Source organism: Chlamydotis macqueenii, chromosome 4 (assembly GCF_036417535.1).
Source record: "Chlamydotis macqueenii isolate bChlMac1 chromosome 4, bChlMac1.mat, whole genome shotgun sequence".
Lineage (NCBI taxonomy): Eukaryota > Metazoa > Chordata > Aves > Otidiformes > Otididae > Chlamydotis > Chlamydotis macqueenii.
This window is the reverse complement of record NC_141559.1, coordinates 83876677-83895589: the sequence shown is the minus strand read 5'-3', so window position 1 is coordinate 83895589 and position 18913 is coordinate 83876677. Positions and strand designations below refer to the sequence as shown.

The following is an 18913-nucleotide window of genomic DNA, read 5'->3' as shown; positions in this document are numbered from 1 at the left end:
ACATCTTTGTAGGTCTCAGCGTAGGGTTGAAGGCATGTTTAATGCCCACCTTGTGTCTCCGTAAGATATAGATATGCATTTTTATGACAAAGATGATCAGAGGGACCTGAGAGCGGCCTCCCAGTGCCTAAAGGGGGCTACAGGAAAGATGGGGAGAGACTCTTCAGCAGGGCCTGGTGTGACAGGACAAGGGGTGATGGTTTCAAACTAGAGGGAGGTAGGTTCAGATTAGACATTAGAAAAAAAATTTTCCACTGAGCGTGGTGGAGCACTGTCCCAGGTTGCCCAGAGAGGTGGTGGATGCCCCATCCCTGGAAACATTCCAGGCCAGGTTGGCCGGGGCTCTGAGCAACCTGATCTGGTTGGAGATGTCCCTGCTCCTGGCAGGGGGGTTGGACTGGGTGGGCTTTTATGGTCCCTTCCAACCCAAAGCCTTCTGTGATTCTGTGATTCTATGAACCTTGAAAAACCCCAGACCCATCAACAAATCTGGAAAATGGGGCAGGCATTGCCAGGAGGACCTGGAGAGCTGCCGAGGAGGGCAATGGGCATTGCCTCTGCTCCCTGTGGCAGCAATCCCCTACATCCACCTGGGGGTAAAGGCTGTGGAGAAGTGATAACGTGATGGGGACATCAGGTCAGGGCTACCAGAGCCAGGCTCTGCCTGGAGCCTGCACGAATCCAAGCACTTAATCTGCAGTTGCTTATAACCTAGTTCACAAACTCTTCCTGATCTGGCCTCTCTTCGCACTCCTCTGGTGCTACTGCTGCCAAAGTCCTCCTAGACAAAGTCAGAAGTTGGCCCTTCGTCCCGCTGTTGTCCCTCCTGGGAATCTTCGGCACAAGCGAAATGAGATGATTTTGCAACACCGATGTCTCGTAGACCCCTTTGTCTCCTCCAGATCTGTCCCCTTCCCACCACGCTGAAATCCTGGCTCGTCCCTCTGGAGTTCAAGTGATTAAGTCATGTTCAAAGGGTGAAAGACAGAAATGCTTCTGAAGAATCACTTTAAAACGCCCGTAGGTACAGCTGTGAGTTATCAGAAAACTGCTTGTGCGAGCAAGGAATAAGCAGGGTATGTCTGGGGAGGACACGCTGCATTTTGCAAAGCACCTGTTTGCCACCAAAGGGTTTTGAGGGCCCCAGTGCCCTTTGGCAGGGTGTCCTTGTGCCTGGCTTCTCCACCCTGCTCAGGCTCAGGATCGACGAGGCAGAGGCTCCTTCTCCTGAGAAGTACAAATGAGTTTTCAAGCCCCGTTGAGTGAAAACGTGGGGTTGGTGTGAAAGCCCCAACGTGGGTGGAAGTGGAGGGACCCAGGTGTGCGGGAGAGCCGTGGAGCACTCTTTGCAGAGGACCTCCGGCGTGGTTAATGCCCACGCAGCTCCTGCATTCCCAGCTGTCAGCTGGTCTGGCCGGGTCTCCTCTCCACCAGCCCCAGCTTGCCGGAGCAGGAGCAGGATTCGGGCGGTTCCTCAGCATCCCTCAGAGGAGAGGAGCTCACGGGGAGCCTTCAGACACCTCTGGGCTGGGAAACTGCAACGAGGAGCCTCCGTTCTCCCCTGAGAAGCACTGTAAGGTGCTTTGTATGCAGTTACTTGTACTGTTATTTTGGTTTGCGACGCTTTGGTTGTAAGAAATACAAATAACCCATCAAATGACAAGTTAGCAAAGCTAAGCCAAGCCAAAAAAAAAAAAAAAAAACAACTCAAAATCTGTAAACTATTTGGAATAATTGGTTATTTGCTGTGTTTGCTAGTTCCAAATCAGAGCACATATTTTACGGCTTATCCTGTTACTGCTAGCTGGAAGAGCTCTTGGTGTTGGATATCTCCTGCCGAAAACGGTCGCCAACCCACTCTGCAGCCCAGCGTTGCCCTTGGCACGTTCCTGCTGTCGTTTTTTTCCTGGTGTTTGGGGGCCAGCCCGCGGCACTGACGTGGGAGATGGGTGAAAGCCCTCCTGGACCAACCTGCATGGCAAGCTGGCTTTCCACCCGCTGGGGCTGTAGGGGAAGGCATCCCCAAATCTAAGCTGTGAGACAGAGGAAAAATGGTGGCAAGGAGGTGCGTGGGTGGCTGCCTTCAAGTGAACATGGCTAAACACAGGCTGATGGGACAGGATGGAAAAAATGCACTGAAAACAAAGTTTTGTCCACTTCTGAGCAAAACTAACGGTATGGTGAAAAAAAAAAAAAGGGAAATAGCCAGAAATGGATAATTTCTCGTTATGAAGACCTGACAGTTCACACCTTGGGGTTGATGGAAGGAGAAGCCGAGCCCTCCTGCAGCCTCCCGGTGTGGATGCGCGTGGTTTTCTCCTCCTCCCTTCAGCGCTGCTTTCTGCACGCTGCTGCTGCTGGTCCCTGCGAGAGGCTGAGGCAACCGGGGAAAGGACCGGGTCAACCCACGGAGAACCCAAAGATGGATCCCTCTTGGGAAGAGGTTGGCGTTCAAGGACAGAGGGAGGTTGTTGGCAGGAAAAAGGCTTCCCCTCGGCTCCCAAGGTCTGGCAGGCGTGAGGTCCCAAGACCAGTTTGTGACACCTCCACCCCAGTGTCTTGGACAGGAGGAGAGCCGGCACCTTGCTTGGGTGGTGGGCGGCTGGTGGGCTTCGCTGCAGTTGTTCCACCACAGAACCGCCCCGAGGATGCCTCCCGCGGCAGCCAGCCGCTGGGTTTCCTGCCTGGGCGTGCTGACCTCTGGAGCGATGCTGGGCAGAGCAGCAGAAGGATTTAGGATGTGGTTGGAAAACCCCGAGGAGCGCAGCTGCGGTGTTTAAAGACGTTTTTGTGTTCCCCAGCTGTTGGCCACGGCCTCTCCGCTGGAGTTTTCTACGCCCGCGGGAGGACTGGGCTGGGCTGGGTTGGTCTGGTCGGGCGGTGAGCTGGGCTGACCAGGCTGCCTTTGCGCCGGAGCAGATGGGGATGCTAACACTGCCCTCTCCAAGGCCGAGACGTGGGGTGACACCTGCAAAAGCGTGGTAACAAACAGCTGGGGAGCCGCATCTGTCAAGGTCCAAGCTGTTTCCAGAGGCGTCTTCTCATCCCAGCTGCAGAGCTTCCCCGTAGGAGAAAATCTGCCTCCCAGATGGGAGGTGCGAGTGCATTTGAGACTCAGACAGTGGCGCAGCTCCCTCAGAGGCAGCATTTGCTATGGCCGTAATTATCGGTATTCCCGCAGGGAAGGGTGTAATCGCCAGAAGAGCAAGCAGAAGTATTAATACTGAAGTTGTCTCACGCCTGCCCTGCTCTCCTGGCTTTGCTGTCTGAACGTTAACCTGTCTGTGCCTCAGTTTCCCCTACCTGTAAGGTGAGGATGGCAGGAAACCTTGGGTGGCAGGGAGAAAATCACTTTGGCTTAGCCTCCCTGACAAAAATTAGGTTAAAACCGGTGTATTCGCCCCCCAGATAAAATAAAATGAGACGAAAAACACCCCGAGAGCTGCTGGGATGAGACAGGTCTGCATTTTGGGGTGCAGGGGAGGGAGGAATTTCAATACTCCAACAGCAATGTGCACAGCCCGGGGTAAAAGTCCTACGTGGAGATCAGGCACGGCTTACGGCTCCTTCCCTGCGGTCGGACGGTGGTCAGTGACCGGCGGCGCTGGCTCTGCTGAGCCAAGGCCGGGTCCAGACCGCCCTTAAGGCTGCGTCTGAAGAGCCTCGTTGGCTTCGGAGGGATTTGCGCACTCGACTGAAGTTAAGCACGTGTCTGAGGGCTTTTGCCGTGTCCAAGCCATAATCCCAGAAATGTTCCAAGTGGGAAGTTGCAGGCTGCTGGTGAGATTCTGGTTTTAAAGGCATTTTGAAAAAAAAAAAAAATCTGAATGTCTTTATTTTTGGAAACGCCACGCTTTTGGCCACAGGACATTCCTCTCTTCTGGGATGTCCCACTGGAAGGGGGTCTCTGGCTGCCCTTTCCCTGGATGCTCACGGAGCTGCTGGAGAACTGATGAAATGGTCCCGCTCCGGCTTTTGCCTGGTGAAATGGCCCTGGATCCTCTTCGGCTGCTCCTGTGTTAAGTGTTGAGCATTTTAGCAGAAGATGCCAAAGCTTGGCGCCCTAGGGCTTGAAAGGTCTTGACTTTATGTTGGTACGGAATGGGGAAGTGTTTGCAATCCTGACTCCATCTCAGGGATTTCGGGATGCAGGTGCCAGCCCAGATCATGGTGGTCCCTGCTCCAAGGGAGCTGAGGTTGTGAGGGAAGAGGGTGTGAACGGGGATGGGGAGACAGCAAATCTTGAGAACCATGACTGCATCTGAGGGAGCTTCTCCCTGAGCCAAAATTTGAGCCGTCAGTCGCTTGATGTGAAATTTATCCCCAAGCGATGCTCGCCCCTGGGCTCCACACGAAAGTTGGAGAGGGCTCGCAGGATGCTTGAGGTCCCTCAGCTGTTGGCGCCAGGGCTGGGGGCACAGACCCCGCCTCTGAGGACCATCCGTGCCCTGCCCAAGGTCGAACACCGGGGGTGATTTTGGCTGTTGCCTGGTTGCTAAATGAAACCCCCGGGTTCAGCCGCTCGCGCGGTGGAGCCGTTCCGTCCCCTGGCTTTCCCATTTGCAGGCAAATGAATTAATGTCCTTCGCTAGTAACATTCCAGCTGCTCCCCTTGCCTCCTTTTCTTTTTTTCCCTTCCTTTTTTTTTTTTTTTTTTGTAACATCAGTAGAAATCAGCAAAACCATCTAACCAAATTCTTTGTCTTGGGGCTGCAGAAGATACCATGGGTAAGTCGTCGGATTAGTTTAAGTGCTTTCTTTGTAACCCAGTACCTGTGGAATGCCGTAAGAAAGCCACGACGGTCAGAGCGTAACGTTTTAGACAATAAAACAGGGGAGGTGATGAAAGGCAAATTTTTTTTTTTTTAAAAAAAGAGGGAGGCAGCAGAGGCCTCAGAGTTAATTTATGTAATATTTCTATTAAAAACAATGTCTATTCAAGACAGCAATTTAAAGCCTGCACCGTTGGCTTAAAATATAAATTCAATAAACCTCTATTATGATTCCTCCATTAGGTCAGTGTGATGGAATTTTGTGGACTTCTAAAATAAGACATCATTATTTTTCAGGAATGTTTCATGAATCACAGTCAGAGCCCCTGCATCTTCGCTTGTACAAATTTCAGAAATGGTGCTTTTCTAGAACGGATGCATTTGCCGAAGCCGGCAGCCGGCTTTCCTCTCGGAGGAGCTGGAACCCAGTTTGCGTAGCGGATGAGGCGGGTGCTCCTTCCTGGCGCTGCGGCTGCGCGCTGTGGGGTGCCGAGGCCGGGGTCGTGCGGGGTTTGCCCGTTTCTCTGAACAGTCTCGGTGACAAGAGGTTTACGCTGTTCCTGAGAGGTGCGGTGCCTGAGAACCGTATTTTTTTTTTAGCGGAAGCGTGCGCATTTTGTGTTTGTTTGCCGCTGTGCTTGATTTGGATTGGGAGGTTGGGGGGTGCTGAGACACAAACTAGAAAGGCAATCCCTATCCCAGAAACCCCAAACCTCCCAGGCAAAGCCTAAACCAGAGGCTGAGTTTAAGAGCAGCTCTCCACCTTCCCTGACCTCCAGGCTGCCAGGACCACGTCAGCACGAGTGCTGGTTTTTCTCATCCCCTCTGTGGTCCTGCACGAGGTCCTGTGAAAACCACCACCCAAACTGGCCAACATCTGCCCCTGGCCTAAAAAACGCTGCAAATTTCTTCTTGTGAGCTCTACCTCACCCTGTCATGGAGAATCCCCCTCTCTGCTGACAGCTCCAGGTCCATGGCGTTGCTGGGGCCACAGCAGCGGGGTTTGGGCTGGAAGCGTCCCGAAAGCACCTTGAAACTGGGCAGTGAGGAGCCGCAGGTTGGGTTCATCGCCTCTGTGGGACAGGGACCCACCAAGCCCAGGCTGTGCCGTGGGGCTGGTGCACACCTCTAGCCGTGATGGGAGATGCTGCCGTCGTTGGGCGCCGGGGTTTGCTCGTGGAGATGTGTAACCCTGCTGTCCCTTGCTGCCAGGAGGAAGAATTCATTGACTGGTGGAGCAAATTCTATGCGTCCACAGGAGAGAGGGAAAAATGTGGCTGCTATTTGGAGAAGGGCTTTGACACCCTGAAGGTAAGTGGCCTCGGCTGGTTCTGGCTCACTGGACCTTCACGCTCCCTGATGTTTTTCCACAAATTTTGGGGTTTTTTGAGTGTTTAGACTTTTTTTTTTTTTCTCCCCAGACCAAAAAAAAAAAAAAAAAATTCCCCAGAGAGCAGGTACTTTTGTTGTAAAAAATAACTCTTTTGAAAACCCAATTATCTTTGCAAAATCCTTTCTGGTAACTTTCCACTTCGCAACCTTCAATAAATTATTGTAACTTCTAAGTGGCAGAGGGGATGGGGAGCTGCCACCCTGAAGAGTATTTGGGAACAAGGAAAGCCAGAGATTGCTGAGGGTAGGGGAGATTTAGGTACCCTGCTACAAAAAGTGCTAAAATTAACACAGGGGCTCAAATAGGACTAAAATGGGGAAGAACTTAAGGAAAACATTCCCAGCAGAAAGGTCTCTTTGGCTGATGGAGAACCCTCTGCAAGACCTTGGCTTAGCCCGAGTCTTCCGCGATGTGCTGTTATTTATTGTAGGGCCGCCCAAGGTCTGTTCTTCATCATCTCCCCCACCTCTCCCTCCCCAGGTCTACGAGATGGAGCTGGAGAAAGTGGAGGACTTCGAGCATCTCTCCGACTTCTGCCACACCTTCAAGCTGTACCGCGGCCGGTCGCAGGACTCAAATGATGACCCCTCGGTCGTGGGGGAGTTCAAGGTGTGGTGGTCTCTCCTTCTGCCTGTACTTGTACCCGGGAACACATGCTGCTAGGTGGAAGGTCTTGCTGCTGGGTGGGATCATGCCAATTAACTGGTTTTGGGTAGGACTTCAGTGAGAAATGGGCCATAAGAGTAGACTACTGGGCTCAGTCTGAACAACCTGCTGAGAGAAGAGGGATTCAATTTTTCTAGGTGTTTTTTTTTTAAAAAAAAATCCTTCTCTTACTCGGCACTCTCCTCCCCCAAACAATACCCGGAGATAGATTCCTGCCATTTCACTGGGCGGAAATCAGCTCTGGTGAATAAAACACTCATAAATTTTTGCATTTTCTTTCTTTGTCCCATCCCTCTCGCAGGAACCAGCTGCCTCACTCAGGAACCCTTAAAACTGTTCCTGCAGAGGAAATCTCAGGGGGCTGATCCATAGCAAGGCTCCTTCACGCCTCTTCAATAGTGTGAAGGCTCAAAGGACAGTGAAGTAGAAGTAAAGGACAAACAGCTGGAGTGGCTCTGTGCAGACTTAGAGTTTGCATCCATGTTCAGGCAAGGGATGAATGATTCAGGCAGCTCACCACCCTGCTTCTGGCTCCCTTGGCCATGAAGAGCCTGAGAGGACATGGTCTGGTCTAGCAGATAGAAGAGGGTCAGGATCTGGGCTCTGTCCCCAGCACTGGAGTAGTTGTAGCTGTCTCATCCCTGGAAACATTCCAGGCCAGGTTGGCTGGGGCTCTGAGCAACCTGATCTGGTTGGAGATGTCCCTGCTCCTTGCAGGGGGGTTGGACTGGGTGGGCTTTGAAGGTCCCTTCCCACCCAAACCGTTCTGTGATTCTGTCCAACCATACAGACTGTTGTTGCAAGCCTGCTCACACAAGACCCATCTCCACATGTGGGTGTACAAGCACAGCCGAACATATCTGTCCTTCACAGGGTTCGTTCAAAATTTACCCTCTCCCGGATGACCCGCGAGTCCCAATGCCACCTCGGCAATTCCACCAGCTGCCGGCCAGAGGACCCCAGGAGTGTATTGTCAGGGTCTACATCATCCGGGCCTTCGACCTCCAGCCCAAGGATGCCAATGGAAAGGTATCTCGCTGGGGAAAGCTCTGGTGCACCTCAGTGTTGGCTCACGGGGTGGGCTCTTCCAACAGGTCAGCCCTAATTGATCAAAATTTGGGTCTATGGTTTAAAATTTAGAAACAGTGGTGGCAGCAAAAAGGAGAAAATCTGCCCCTTCTTTCTGCCTCCATTGCAACATCTGGGAATTCCAGGAGCCAACTCTTCCCCCATCCTGAGGGATTTTTCAGTAGGGCTAGTTAAAATAGCTAAATGAGTTGGAGATTTTTTTGTGCCTTGGTGCCAAAGGAAACAAAATTATGTCTTTCACATGACTGCTTTTTGCAAAGCTTTGCCAGCGTGGAAGAAAAATTCAGTGCAAGATGAAAATTGTGTTGGTTCAAAAATAAAATGTTCATTTTGTTTCACTTTGCTAAAAAACTCTGGGAAAAGTCCTTCTTAACTCTCTTTGTTCCACTGGAAAATAGGGAAAAATTAAAAAAAAAAAAAAGTATGGGAAGTATTTTGACATGAACAAAACCCCTCTGCTCTTTTTCATCTGCAGAGGGTTTTGAAAATGGATGTGGAACGAAAGTTTTCAGTTTCTTAGAAGTGTCCCGTAAGAGATGCCTGCAGATCAAAAAGAAGGAGCAGAAAAAATGCTTTTTTTGACACTGAAAACCGAAACCAACCCAAGTTTGCCCCACAGTCTTTCCCCCTGTGCTGTGATATCTCCTAAACCTCCTAACAGCCAAGGGGAGACAAAAGGCCCTGGCTGCCCGGTCCATCCTCACACTGCAGACCTTCCCCCAGCACTGCTTTTCCATCCTTTGCTTCTTAAAAAAATCTACAATTCAAGGCAAAATGATGAGGAACTTGGCCTGGGTGTTTATTCCAGGGAGCATAGCTAGTCAATATATTTGCCTTAAAAAAAAAAAAAATTAAAATGTGAGGTAGGATGGAAGGTCTCTCCAGCTACTGGACTCAAGCTGGGTGACATCTTTCAGATGAAGTTTTTTTTTTTCTGTATTTTGTCTTCTCCTGGCAAAAATGCTGACTCGAGTTAATTTAACCACTTTTCAAATTTATGCTGGTTTCCCAGAATAGTTTTAGTAGTGAGACAGAAACTTAAAAACTTGCTAAAAATGTGAAAATATCTGATAAAATATTCAGATGCACAATGAGGCTTTATGTTAAAGTATGTGTTCTTTTTTTTTTTTTTTTTTAAAGTGGTTGCAGTGTCTTGGAAATAAATGGTTTTGAGCCGCATTTTTGAAAAAAAAAAACCTTTTTCCTTTGACACTTCAGTCCCCTACACTTGTAAATCTATTTTTGAGTAGACCCCAAACTTAAAAAATGATGACCTCGATGGAACCCCACAATTGGTGACTCAGATGAGAACAGGAACATCCTGAGGACTCCAGAGCAAGCCCAGCCCATCGAAGAAGCCATAAGCAGTTTTTTTTTTCATGCTTTTTATTGCTTTTCCATCCCATGGGCCTCAGAAGAGCTTGGACCCTTGTCCCACACTGCTGACCGGCCCTGTGGTCATCCTCAAAAGGACATTGCTGTGCAGGGAGCTCTTGCTGGTGATCACAGATTTGTAGTACAGAGTTCATGGTCAGATTGTCCTGTCCCTGAAAACAGGCGTTTGTCAAGGGTGGTGGAAGATCCTGCTTGCTGGGAGAAGGGGAGGCACAGTCTGGGCAGAAGAAGGCCTTCACCATCAGTATTGCTGTGCAGTGACTCTTTCTTGCATTTATTTTCACACCCATCTTTAGTGCGATCCCTATGTGAAGATTTCAGTGGGAAAGAAATCCATAAATGACCAAGATAATTACCTCCCCTGTACGCTGGAGCCTGTCTTCGGAAAGTAAGTCTTGATTCAGTTTGGAGTCCATGTGATTTTTTGTGTCATATTGAGGGAATAGGACTGGGCCAGCCGGAGATTCCCATTCCAACCTACATCCAAGGCCAGGTTGGACATGGCTCTGAGCAACCTGATCTGGTTGGAGATGTCCCTGCTCCTTGCAGGGGGTTGGGCTGGATGGGCTTTAAAGGTCCCTTCCAACCCAAACCAGTCTGTGATTCCCATGGCGAGCTCTCACCCCATGTCCACCCTTGCTGAAGTGGCCTTTGCTCGACCACCGCCCTACCCACCATGGTTCTGATTCATCTTCTCCCTGCGACTTTTGAGCTGTGGAGCATTGACGGGGTCTGCTCTGTCAACAACAGAGACATCAGGAGGGTTTTTTAGACCTGAGGTTCCCTTTTGGAGGCATCTGCCTCATCCCAGTGATGGTAGAGAGAGTCTGGGGAAACTGCTCCTCATTTAGGCACTCAGGTTAAATTTCTGTAGAAAAGTCATGATGAATGGAGACCTGTTTGGTTAGGCTGTGGCATAGGACACCTCAAAATCAGATGCTCTGAAAGAGAATTATCTATAAACATGATATGGACTGGTTGGGTTGTTTGCCTCACACTGGGGCCACAAAACTTCTGATAAAAGGCAAAAGACAATGTTGTTTTCAGAAAACAGTATTCATCAGAGCCAGAAGCACCACAGGGACCAAGCAGAGTGGAGGGAGCTAGAGGAAAACCTGGTGCTCAGCCTCCAAGTGCCGACAGGACTTTGGTCTCCCAGAAAAGCTGAGGTTAGACGTAGGGGGCTATGCTTCGGCACAAACAGGGGTCAAGCCCTACTCCGCGAGACGTCCAGCTGGTTTTCTCAGGCGGCTCTCGCCAGCTGAGGCTGTCGATGCCGTGACACCTGCCCAACAAAGCAAGATGGAAAGGGAGGTAGACCGTCTGCAAGGATGGAGGAACAGGGAGCGGGATGGCGAGGGTGATACTGCAGAGGACCTACCGCCCTGTCGCAGAGCCCACAGCCAGACCGCGGCGAGCTCTGCTTGACAGAGCAAGTCCTCCTCGCCAGGCCTGGCTCCCGGCCAGAGGCCGTCTAGACAGCGTGCTGCACCTCCCACCCGGTCTTTACAGCACGATGTAAAACTGAGGTCCTGGCTGCTGGCGGCTGTTAAACCTCTGGTTTCACGAGCTTTTCCCTGGGCGGCTGGCCGCCATCCAGCTTTAGCTAATTACTTTCTGCTGACCCCAGTTCCTCCCGCACTCTTAATTGGTGGCATAATCACTCACTTCCCCTCCTTAAAAGCTGCTGCGGGGTGGGTGCTGGCGGTGGGAATGGGCATCGTGTTTCTCCCCTGCCTTTCAGCAGCAGGTGGAGGGGTTCCTGGTAGTGCTGGGTCAGACCTGGACCGTCCTGCTCCCCGATTCCTACCACCTACCACGTCGCCAACACCCACAAGCACTGGCTCGATCCGGGTTGCGGTGTTGTGTTTTGGGAAGATGTGCTTTGGCAAGATGTGCTTTGGTGAGGTCTTGGTGCTTTGGCGAGGTCTTGGTGGTTTGTCTCTATTTGAAGAGGGAGAGGAAGGTTTGCTCTTGCTTTATTTTGTGTCAATATGTGGACTGTGATGTAATGATGGCAGAGGAAGCAGCACAGAAGAAAAGTGCTCAGGACTGGGAAGAGAGGACAAAGAGGCTTAGGGGTCAGTCTCACGCTGACCACAAGCTGGCCCAGGCAGGCTTGACTCCCATTTTGGACATTTGCTCTTTGGGCTCGGAGAGCAGATGGTTTTCCAAAGCTGTAATTTCTCCCTTTTTCAAATTCCATGGCAATGATGATTCCCAGTTGTCACCTGCTACACTTTTCCTTGGATATTGCAGTGACCATCATGTCCAATTAGCAGATGGAAAAACTTAGCAGGAGCAAAGTTTGCTCAAGGGTAGCGCGACCAGGCAAAGAGAACCTCAAGGCTGGCTTGCTTAGTGCATATCCACACGCTAAGCCAGTACAACACAGCACCAGTAGTACTAGACCAACGCAGCAAAGATGCGTGGTGGGTGTATTGTCCTTCCTGGTGGGTTGGGATGGTGTGTGGGTCCATTTCCCATGATCCTCCATCTCATGGGTATTTCTCGGCTCCCGTTGCCCAGGATGTTTGAGCTGAGCTGCACTCTGCCCTTGGAGAAGGACTTGAAGATCACGCTCTACGACTACGACCTCCTGTCGAAGGATGAGAAAATTGGGGAGACCGTCATAGACCTGGAGAACCGGTTCCTGTCGAAATATGGGGCGCGCTGTGGCCTCCCCCAAACCTACTGCATGTAGGTCCCTCCGCAGGCTCGGGCACTGGTTCTCTGTAGCTGCCGGGGCTGTGTGGTGCTGAGCTGGCCATGGGGACCAGGGTGATGTTTCTGCCCAGGTTTCTGCTGGTCCAGGGCTGTCCCAGGGGGACCTGACCGGTGCTGTACTTCACCAGAGAATTGTCTTGAGAAGCAGATTCACCCCAGAGCAGCCCCACACTGGAGGAACTTCCCTGAGCCCTGGCTCTCCTCCAGAAGCAAGAAATGTTTCAAATAGCAGAAATCTCCCTGGGGAGATGCCTCTTGGGCGCATCGCAGGGCCAGCTGAAAGGTGACATGGTGGGGCTGGGGGGGGCTACGAGGGCACCCCAGCCCTGCAAGCTGGGGCTGAGTGGGCTGTTGGACGTGCAGCCCCGTTCACCAGTGAGCACCAACTCAGACCAGCCCTCTTTGGCGTAGCGCTGCTGTGGCCCCTTTGTTGAGGATGGAAGAAGTTTTATCACTTGTTGAGCTGCTGTTTTCCCTCCTGTTTGGTTTCAGCTCTGGACCCAACCAGTGGCGAGACCAACTCCGTCCTTCCCAGCTGCTTCACCTCTTCTCCCTGCAGCACAACTACAAGGCTCCCACCTACAAGTCCGACCGGATCATCTTCAGGGAGCAAGAGTACATCCTCGCCGAACTGGGTAAGATGACGGGGCTGCTTTGGGCTTGCAAATAGCTTTCCTTTATCCAGAGCAAGGGATGGAGTTGGAGGTCATGAAGGTATCATGATGAGGGATTTATCGTGGAGGCGAGGAGTGGGTGTCGGGCACGTCCCCATCCTCCTCACCTTGCTGCTGAGGTTGACTCTGCACCCTTTCCAAGCTTGGCTCTGCCCCGAAGGCTGCAGGTTGATGTTGGATCTGCACCAAAGCCTGGGGTTGAGCTCAGCTCTGCCATGCAGTTGCGTTAACCATGGCCTTGAGTGACTGCCCTTTGCTGCTTGCAGCAAACCAAACGCACGCGAGCCGGGAGCAGCAAAGTCCATCGCAGAAAGAGAGGCTCCAGCCTGGTCTTCCAGCTGCTGCTTGGCCTGGAAGAGCGGTTGGGCCGTTTGCATCTCTGCATTTTGGGGCTGGAGGCACTAGAGGGAGACAACATCATACACACAGTGCCCAGCGCGTCCCACCACGCCTCGCGTTGTAGGGCGTGCGCTCTGGCTGGATGTGGGAGATCGCCCCGTGCCAGCCAGGACCGCGTAGCACCGAGTGTTGGGGAGGCATTTTCTGGTTTGCGCAGAAACCCTCCGACACCAGCAGTATCACAGGCATCGACTTGCACGTGTCTAATTGGCATCCTTGGGGGAAGAAGTTTGCCTTTTAGAGAAAACTCTGCTTTAAAGCATGGAAAAGATATTTTGGCCCAGGGAGGAGGTGAAACCCCCCAGTAAATGGCCCAGGAGCTGCAGTTTGACTTCATTAAGGCCACTTAATTATTAAGGCGCAGGATTGCAAGCCATTGAGGAGGACTCGGCCTGCGGAGGCATGAGACAAGGCACGGCCCAGGACCGGTCCTTCTCCCTGCTCTTGGGAATCAAGGCCCAAATTCCTGGTTTTCCCCTTTGGAGGAGGAGGAGTGGGGAAGCAACGGCTCCTTTGCAGCCTCTCATTATGTGAAAGGTTTTTCAGCAAGGGCTGGAAAGGTGTTAAAAGGAGCGGGGTCTTTCCCCCTCTCCCAGCCCCTGCCTTTCACCTTCCCCGGCTTTAATGGCAATCAGTTCAAAAACCAGAACAAAGTCTGATGCTTGACCTCGAGGAGATCTGGAAACCAGCTGTGTTCGCCGAGCAGTGTCAGATCTGAACCTGGCGGTATAAAGTGAAGCCATTAAACACGAGAGCGCGGGTTTTACAAGCACTGCACCCGGACCATTATTCCATAACCCCCACATTTGTTGTTTTCTGAGAGGAGCTTTTTCTTTTTCCTGTGCGTGTACACACACACGCGCGCGCGCGCCAGGTTTCCACCGCCTGGGAAATAGCCCATGTGTCTGAAGTTAACCACTTCAAGATACTGCCAAGAAAGGAGCAGGGATATATCACCTGAAAGTTGCAGAGCTGTAATAATATTTATGGAGCGCGTTTCATTTCAAAGGTCCTCGAAGGTGTATGGCCTCGAAACGCCGTGGCTGAAAGGCAGCCGTCTCGGGGGTGATGTCCTCCACCAGCCCCACCGTGGGATGTGGGATGAGGAGGCAGGAGAAGGCTTGTCCAAGACCAAGCCAGCCATCCTCCCTACCTGGGTGTAACGAGGGATCCCGAATGCCGGGGCAAAGAAGGCGAAAATGTCCGTTATTGATAGGTCTTGTCTGACCTCTTTCCAGAGGGTTTAGGAGCTGGCGTGGAGCGGGTTGAGTAGGTGGAGGAGGTTTCAGGTCTACTCAGGGACGGCTCAGTGTTTGCCGCGGCTGTTGTGTGCTAACCCATTTTCATGAAAGGCCACAAATGCCCCACTGGGAGCAGTGGGGACCAGAGCAGGGACCAGGGCCAGCCATCGAGCTCTGCTGGTGGTGCCTGCATGGCTTGCTCCTGTGGGATGATCAGAATCTGGCCCTGCACAGCCGCGGCCGTGGCACGGTGTAACGCTGCTCTTCGTCTGCTCTGTGGCAGAGGACGGCAAACCCCTCAACCCGCACCTGGGGCCGGCGGAGGAGCGTCTCGCCCTGTACGCACTGAGGAAGCAAGGGCTGGTGCCAGAGCACGTGGAGACGAGACCTCTTTACAGTCCTCTCCAGCCAGAAATCGAGCAGGTGAGTGGTGTGGCGTGTGTGGGGCAAGACCAAGAGCATCATCTCATGTTTACACCGAGGGTGATGAGGCGCTGGCCCAGGTTGCCCAGAGAGGCGGTGGGTGCCCCATCCCAGGTTGGCCGGGGCTCTGAGCAACCTGATCCGGTTGAAGATGTCCCTCCTCCTTGCAGGGGGATTGGACTGGGTGGCTTTTAAAGGTTCCTTCAACCCAAACCATTCCATGACTCTATCATTCTATGATTCTGTCTCCTCTCGATCCAATGCTGACCAGATACCTGGCTCGCTGCGGAGCCGTGCTGGGCATACCTGCCCCAGGAGAAGGGCTTTTCCCAGGAAGGGCGGTCAGCTTATGGGGCAGAGCAGAGCACTGGTTATCAAACATGAGCTGGAGCTCAGCTCTGTGGTTGGCTTGCTCAGAATGCTTGGGGAGATTGATTCCAGCTTCCTGTGTTCATGTTCGTCAGCATTTGCTCACAATTTTTTTTTTTTTTTGGTGGGAAAGGCATTTCTGATCTGAAAGTCTTAGTGCAGAATTATTCTGTAAGGGTACTGACACCGCGGGCTCCTTTGCCAATGCTGCAGCAGGATTTCTGCAGCACGAGCCCGCCCCTGGAGATGTACAGTGTTAGTTCTGTTACAAACTGGATGTTTTTAAGCCAGATGAAAACTAAACGGGCTCCCCTCCAGAAGCAATCAAAATCCAGGTATCTGTGTTTAGCCTAACCCCTTTTCTTTGATTAACACATATGTGCAGTTTATGCACTTGGATCAAAAAGTGACTGCTTCCCGAAGCACACAGTGATTGATTATCGTCTGTCGTGCCTGTTCCAGTCGCATTGCAAAGGCGGTTTCGTGAGACCGGCTCTGCGGCTGCTGTAAGCGTGCGCGGCCACTGCTCTGCGCCGTTTCGGCCGTTTCCCTGCTGCAGTTCGTTTTTGGACCAGCCCTGGAGACTGGGAAGGGCACTTCCTTCATGACATAGCTGGTCCACCTAAACACCACTCCCCCTGAGATTTCAGCTGCAGTTCTGCTGCTCTCTCCCTGGAAGGATTTTGTGAAAGCAGAATTAGATTCCTTTCTCCTCATCCCATCCTCCACTCCCATGGTCGGAAACCCATAAACCAGCTGTCCAGCTGGTGACAACCGGTGATACCATGGAGAACAAGTGAGCTGCGTGCTTCTCCAGCACTGCTTGTGGACCTGGTCTTCAGTCTGTACCTGTGTAAAGATAGTTAGCCGTGGATAGTAAAGCCAGAGTGCACCTCCAGCTTATCCAGACCACGTATACCCAACTATCACTAAAATTATTTAATAGAATACTTAATGACAGTTTTCCATTGAAGAAACCTGAGTTTTCAGCAAAGGAACACTGGAACACCTGATATTTTCTCTTTCCACTACTGGATCTTACTGAGGAGAAGGTAACCCAGTAAGGAGGCTCACCAGCCTTCACGTGTCTTTCTTTCCATGCAGGGAAAGCTACAGATGTGGGTGGACCTGTTTCCGAAATCTCTGGGTCAGCCTGGCCCCCCTTTCAACATCACGCCACGCAAAGCCAAGAGGTGACTTGTTTCTCATTTCCTGCTTGGTGCTGTGCTGGTTCCAGCCCCTTCTGTTTGTGAGGGGAGAGGAGAGGGATTGGAGCTGTCAGATGGGGAGGGATTCGTCTGCCCAGCCAAGAAATGTCTATGATGTGGGCTCATCTTCAGAGAAAGGTGGCTCATGTCTCAGCTGCTTCAGCTACATAGCTGAGTAGCACGGCCAGGTTGTCCAGGTGGGCTCTAGATGAAGATTTTCACCCTTTCATGTTGCTTTTGTTCCCGGGGCCTTCCAGGTTCTTCTTGCGCTGCATCATCTGGAACACCAAGGACGTCATCCTCGACGACCTCAGCATCACTGGGGAGAAGATGAGTGACATCTACGTCAAAGGGTAAGCCACCCCTCTTCTGTGTCCCCTGGGTTCTGTAGCCCAAAGGCGCAAGAGCAGCAGTGAAGGAGTTACCATGGCCCTCGCATCAACATTGCTGTGGTAGACATGAGCCCCGCTGGGGCGACGGGGCCATTCGCACCTCTCCAACTATGGATCCAGCTTCTTGGCAGACGCGCCTCCGCTGGGCTCATAACCATGTCCAGTTTTTCTGTGCATCTCTTGGATGCCTGGAGCACGATATTTACACGTAGAGAGAGAGGATGTGGAGAAGCAGCCTCGCCATTGGAGAGAGGGGCATGTAATCTGCATTTCCACTGCCAACCATTTCCCAGCTCCTCTCCCGGGATGGCCGTGGGCTTGTTCCATGTATATAGGTTGACTTGTTTGCATAGCTGCCTTTTTTTTCTGTTGTTGGAATTCCCTTTATTCCTTGAAACACACAAAAACGCAGCAACCAGCAGCAACTCCTCTGGCACATTCCCTTCTGTGCCTGACTCCATTTATGTTTTATCTTGTGTAAAATGGTGCAAGCCCGGCCAAGGGACTTACTTATTTTGTGCGTTCTTTGGATTTATGGACAGGAAGAGGTAGGATTTTGAAACAGACTGTAAATCCCTTTTTTACAATCCCAATTTTCCTCCCGTAAATCCAGAATGCGCGCTGCTTACCTGGTATTCACATCAAGTGCATTGTTATCAGCTCCGGCTAAGCCGCTCTGTGCACTTCAGGGCTCTGAAATAGCAGCGCTTGCGGGGTGTTAGCGGGAAGGCGAGAGCATCCAGCGCTTGCCGATATCCCTCTCCTGGCTTTCAGCATCCCCAATGACCAAGGAAATCTCAGTGTGCTGTAAATGAGTTAAAAGTGTTGCTCAACTCCCTCATCTTCTCCCCATTAAATGGCTGCATCGTTAGCGTCTCTGGATAAGGCCTGATTAATCCTGCTGGGAGGGGAGGCAATGGTCCTTGTGTGTAAGTGTCCGCCCCACAGATGGGGGATCCTGTGGGCAAGGAGACCTTCACCACCATGGCATGGTGCTGCTTTGGTGGGGACTGCTCCTTCCATCCACCTTCTAAGCAGGGGCTGGAGCCTACTTTAGGGTGAACTCAACGGATAAGGAGCTTTTACCGGTGACTTTCCTTCAGGAGATCTCACAGTGCTTCCCTGAGGAGGCTGTCACCAGTTTATTCTCTGTTTTGCCCGTTACGCAAGGTCACAGCTGGGATCTCAGTCTCTTGGACAATATCTTCTGCATAATATGTATGTTATTGTCGAGTCAGGCAGGCAGGTGAAATGAAACAGGAGCTTTTCTATTATGCCTGAGGCAGAACTCATTTGCCGTTTATTTTATTTAATTTGATCAGTTATTTAATGACAGTCTTACAATAGCATGACGAGGACTTAGCCAAGTTTAGGTTGCTCAAAGCTGACTGCAGAGAGACCTTTCCTTCCTAAAGACTTGTGCTGTAGGTAGAGAAAAGAGTGGTAGTGTAGAGAAATCATATTCATTAGGAGCTGAAGAAGTGGTTTTGGGTTAACAGGCCTCTCTGTCACTGTCATAGATGAGGGATATTTTTGTTTTGTTTTCATAGTGAAATTAAAAAAATCTGCTTCACCAAGAGGATTGACCAACACTGAACCAGGTCACGTAGAATCACAGACTGGTTTGGGTGGGGAGGGACCTTCAAAGCCCCCCCAGCCCACCCCCCTGCCAGGAGCAGGGACATCTCCAACCAGATCAGGTTGCTCAGAGCCCCGGCCAACCTGGCCTGGAACGTTTCCATGGATGGGGCATCCACCGCCTCTCTGGGCAACCTGGGACAGTGTTTCACCATGGGAGGTTTTCACTCCTCATCTTGCAAGTTTTTCAAGATATTTAAAGGCAAAGCCAGTACTGCTTTGAGCAAACTGAAGTTTCCAAAGTCCCCTTCCAGCCAACCACCACTACGAAGATTTATGTAGCATCTTTAAAACTCATCTGCATCCCGTTTTGAGTTCCTAGATAAAAGGATGGCCTGGGTCCTCCAAGATCTTACACTTGTGCTGAGCAAAGAGGGAGGTGTGCGAGCTTTGAGAACAAAGTCGCCTCTTAGGTTTAAGAACCTAACGTTGCCTTTGGACGTTGCAGATGCCTTGAGCCACGTGGCTTTGAAAAATACTGAATGAACTAACGGGGTGAAAATCCATCCAGTCCTGTTAAGTACAAA

At 51.5% G+C, this 18913-nt stretch overlaps 1 protein-coding gene across 7 annotated transcripts in view; it reads left to right on the top strand.

The window, feature by feature from the left end:
• DYSF (dysferlin) overlaps positions 1-18913 on the top strand; it is a 90863-nt gene that overhangs the window by 49574 nt on the left and 22376 nt on the right. For all 7 annotated transcript variants that reach the window (XM_086747492.1, XM_086747489.1, XM_086747487.1 and 4 more), the window contains 9 exons: positions 5985-6083; positions 6646-6774; positions 7705-7860; positions 9612-9703; positions 11845-12015; positions 12535-12677; positions 14640-14779; positions 16253-16341; positions 16614-16709. In XM_086747492.1, coding sequence (XP_086603618.1) covers positions 5985-6083; positions 6646-6774; positions 7705-7860; positions 9612-9703; positions 11845-12015; positions 12535-12677; positions 14640-14779; positions 16253-16341; positions 16614-16709 — 1115 coding nt within the window. The remainder of the gene's footprint in view (positions 1-5984; positions 6084-6645; positions 6775-7704; positions 7861-9611; positions 9704-11844; positions 12016-12534; positions 12678-14639; positions 14780-16252; positions 16342-16613; positions 16710-18913) is intronic.